Source organism: Arachis ipaensis, chromosome B02, assembly GCF_000816755.2.
Source record: "Arachis ipaensis cultivar K30076 chromosome B02, Araip1.1, whole genome shotgun sequence".
In the NCBI taxonomy this organism is placed as follows: domain Eukaryota; kingdom Viridiplantae; phylum Streptophyta; class Magnoliopsida; order Fabales; family Fabaceae; genus Arachis; species Arachis ipaensis.
Window position 1 is genome coordinate 108,096,309 of NC_029786.2, and position 4,800 is coordinate 108,101,108.

The window sequence follows — 4,800 nt, forward strand, 5'->3', positions numbered from 1 at the left end:
CTTAATAATTAATTAATTAATTAATTAATTAACTAACTTCAATTTATAGGTTATATACTAGTAGCACATATGTCCCCTGCAATGGTGATGAAAAGTGAAGAGAGTTATGAAGATAATGATGAGAGAGAAGTTCATCATCATCAATATCAAAAGGGAGTGAAGCAGCTTGTTGAGAATGGAAGAATCCACACACTGCCTCAAAGGTACATATTTCCAGCTTCTGACAGACCAATCATCACTACAACTGAAGAACAAGATGATGATTCAAGTTTTGTTGGAAATAAAAAAATTGATTTGCCAATCATTGATTTCTCCGAATTGATTGGTTCAAATAGGCTTCAAGCCCTTCGATCATTAGCTCATGCTTGTCAACATTACGGATTTTTTCAGGTCAGTATGATTCGAAAATTGAGTTTAAATTTGATACATAGATGATACTGTTATTTTTAATTATGGGCAAAAAAACAGTCAGAATTTGCCTTATTTAGCATTCATTAATTGTCGCCATAATTAATAAATGCTAAATAAGGCAAGTTATGGCTGTTTTTGGCTAATTTTCTTTGGTTACCAAACATTTTCGTTTAATTATTTATGATTGATATACAATATTTTTTAACAAAATTATTATTAGGGTTAATGGTTACATTTTTAGTTTCCAACACATTAATATCATATATTATGATTTTTATGGTAAGTGAAAAATTTACGATAATAAGCTATTTTAAATATATCGATGTTAATCTTAAGTTTCAAACCCTAAAAATCAACGTAAAAAGACATATTATAATAGCATATTTAAACTTTTTTTCGACCATTAAAAAGTACATATTTTTTTATTAGACGAAATACAAGAAATATACATAAATATATAATGACTAGACCGAAATTCATTAAATAAAGTTGAATTTGGTTGCATGTTGGAACAAAATTGGTACAGTTGGTGAATCATGGGATCTCAGAGGAAGTTATAAGGAGGATGAAGGATGTGATGGGAAGATTCTTCAACCAAGCATATGAGGAAAGAGCAAAGCATATGACAAGTGACATGAAAGCTGCTGTTAGGTATGGAACAAGCTTCAGCCAAAACAAAGACTCTGTCTTTTGTTGGAGAGATTTCTTGAAGCTTCTTTGCCATCCTTTGTCTGATTACCTTCCTCATTGGCCTCAATCCCCTATGGACCTTAGGTACTTCATTCTTCTTCATTATTCCCTATATTATTATATGCTTTTTATTTAATTATTATTACACAAATTACTTAAAAATAAACTTAATTAGTAGCTACTTTAATTAATTTCTTAACAAGTCTTACTTAATTATTAACCACATGGTAAAAACTCAGATGCAGTCGACTTCACGTGAAGTTGATAGTTGAGAGCCGTTAAATGGTTTGATTGATTTGACTAATTTTTCATCTAACGACTCTCAACTATCAACTTCACGTGAAGTCGACTGCACCTGAGTTACAATCTAACCACATTACAAAACAATAAACAATTTAATTAGAGAGTTATTTTTTTCACGTAATATCGGCTAACTTTTGAAAATTATTTTTTATTTAAAATTTAAACTATAAATATTAAATTTTTTAAAAAAGTAAATTAAAAAATAATTTTATGATTTGACTAATTAAAATATATCTAAAGCGTATTCTAACTAATTTTTTCTCACCATCTTATTAACATTGCTAGTTATTCTAAGTAGTGTGAATATATAAAAAAAGACTTAGTTAAGCTACTGTTATTCTTTTGTTTTGATTAATCAATTCCAGCACTCTCCCACTTTCTCTCTTTCTCCTTTTCCCTACGTGCACAATAATATTTTAAAGCAAAATAGGTCCTAATATTAGTAATATAAAATCCATGTATAATTAGAGGGTGTCCACCATTGGTTAGTTTCTACTTTCTAATTTGATTGGACGCACATTTCTCAATACATGGTCGACAATATAAATGGCTCCATCATTTCATTTCTTGCTCTAGTGTATAACCTCTATATTTAATTATTCATATAGCAGCATCTACACTACTATGGCATAATAAGGACAAGTTTAACTAGTACTTTACCCTATTGTTTTAGGTTGTTATTTAATAATTTATTAGCTAGGGTTTTGTTCACAGGTATATGGCGTGTTTTGTAAATTTTTATTTTTTTTTGTTGACTAATTTTGATTTAAAAATTGATTTATTTTCTATATGTATCAGTGATTTTTAATCGTTGATCTTAATTATATATATTATATATATTTTTTATAATTAAAATCAACGGTTAAAAATAACTGAAACACCGATACAACGGTACACTTGAAAAATTTTCAATAAAATATGTGTGTGTATATTTTTAATGTTGTTTTTAAATGAAATGAAGGGAAGTGGCGGCTACCTACGCAGAAGAAACCAATAACTTGTTTCTAAGGTTAATGGAAGCAATTTTGGAGAGCTTAGGGATCAAAGAAGAAGAAGAAGAAGATGATAATAATAATAATATTATGAAGAAGTTGGAAGAAGGTGGGAGTCAAATGATGGTGGCAAATTTGTACCCTCCATGTCCTGAGCCAGATTTGACACTTGGAATGCCACCTCACTCAGATTATGGGCTTCTAACATTGCTACTTCAAGATGAAGAGGTTGAGGGTTTGCAAATTCAATTTCAAGGAAAGTGGCTCACTGTTAAACCCATTTCCAATGCCTTTGTTGTCAATGTTGGTGACCACTTAGAGGTAACTAACTATTTCATAATCACCCTTAATTATTAGCTTATATTTTACATCAACAATAATAGTAACAATTTAAAATAAGGATATAATAATATAAGACTCGTTACTTCATTCAATAAATAAAGTTTTTAATAAATAGAAAATTCTAAAAGATAAAGAAAAAATAATATATATATTATTTCACTAAATTTTCAATTAAGTCTTTATACTTTTTTTTTCTTTTCGATTGAGTCCCTATACTATATCAGATTTTGTAATTGAGTCCTTACTATGACAAAAATGATGAAATTAACAGAATATTTCGTTAAACAAACCGAATATGACTAACATTTTATTGAATATTCTATATAGTTTAACAGAATATTCTATTAATTTCAACGTTTTTGTCACGGTAAAGACTTACTTACAAAATCTGATATAGTATAAGGACCTAATTAAAAATTCGGTAAAATTATAGGAATTAAAAGAATAATTAAATCTTTTTTAATGCATTATATTAATAATAATGTAAAAAGTTTATTTATCATTTCTTTAAATGACAACCATTTCGATTAAGGTATATATAGAAAAAAGAGATTTTACTTAAAATATGTAATGATAATAATATTTAAATCATAAAATTATTTAACTTAGTAATTTTTAAAAAATCAATTGATTCATTTAAAATTGTAATATTTAAAAATTTTAAGAGTTAAATTGATATTTTAATTTGGTTGCTGATCCTATTTATTTATTAATTATCAGATATTTAGCAATGGGAGATACAAGAGCGTGTTGCATAGGGTATTGGTGAATGAAATAAAGAGTAGAACTTCAGTGGCATCATTGCATAGCCTTCCATTCAATTGCACTGTGAAACCGTCGCTAAAACTCATTGATGACGCTAATCCAAAGCGTTACAAAGACACTGATTTTCATACATTTCTTGCTTATGTTTCCTCACGAGAGCCCAAGGGAAAGGATTTCCTTCACTCTAGGAAATTGACTTCCTTCACTACTCATTAATTATCAACTATAGAAGAAAAAAAAAAGATGCATCATTATTAATTAATTATTGAAATGAAGCGCCATATATAGATGTGCCCTACATGCACGTACAATAATTGGTGATGGTTATTAGATTTTTGGAGGAAGATAAATTTTTATTATTTTTTATCATATAATATAACATATTAATCAATCATCAATGATTCAACATGGTAGGACCACTTGTCACAGAGACTTTTAGCTTACTTTTTCTGCAATATTTTTATCTTGTTAGAAATATTGTTGGAAATTCAGCAATTTTGTTACAATTTCATTGTGAGGTCGGTCGGATCAGAATGATATATAAAATATATATAGTTAATTAATTCATGAGTACATTATTATAACTACTTAGCTTCTTCAGTAAGTTTTTATTGTTTGTCAACAATAATTATACGGTGAAAATTCAGGTGCAGTCGACTTCACGTGAAGTTGAGACTTGAGAGCCATTAGATGATTTAACTGATTTGACTAAATTTTTATCTAACGGCTCTGAGGTATCAACTTCATGTGAAATCGACTTCACCTGAATTTTCACCTAATTTATATATGTCTATTAATGTGAGTTATTTTGCTTATAATGTTTGTTGTTTTGATCTAGAATATGTCTCTTTACCTAATTATAACATCTAAGAATAATATTTAATTTGAGAAAAATAATAAGAGAAAAATGTTAATAACTGATTTATCATAAAAATGTCTGATAATAATAGATAAAATGTAAAATCAAAAATATTTTTTTATTGAATTTTGTAAACTGTCGCTAAATCCGACGTAAATTGGTTTTTAAATTAGTGCCAGAGTTATCGTCTGAATTTGCAATCGATAATCTAATAATAAAAATATTTAAAAAATTTGGTAAAATAATTACTGTTGGATTATTTCTGTTATTAACTTAAATGTGGCGTTTTGATTAATATTTTAAAATCACTGATACTGTAAGAGGATATATGACTGTAGAAAAAAGACTATACAAATGATTATATAGATCCATAATACACTTTAATTGTTCTATTGTTTAATGTCTTTTTTATTTTGTACACTCTAATTTGTATTGTTG

At 27.6% G+C, this 4,800-nt stretch overlaps 1 protein-coding gene across 1 annotated transcript in view; it reads left to right on the plus strand.

Moving 5' to 3' along the window:
• The window catches only part of LOC107626443 (protein DMR6-LIKE OXYGENASE 2), a 4,099-nt gene extending 354 nt beyond the window's left edge, over window positions 1–3,745 (plus strand). The window contains exons 2-5 of the mRNA XM_016329323.2: window positions 50–390; window positions 938–1,185; window positions 2,366–2,717; window positions 3,459–3,745. Coding sequence (XP_016184809.1) covers window positions 70–390; window positions 938–1,185; window positions 2,366–2,717; window positions 3,459–3,719 — 1,182 coding nt within the window. The 5' untranslated portion in view covers window positions 50–69 and the 3' untranslated portion in view covers window positions 3,720–3,745. The remainder of the gene's footprint in view (window positions 1–49; window positions 391–937; window positions 1,186–2,365; window positions 2,718–3,458) is intronic.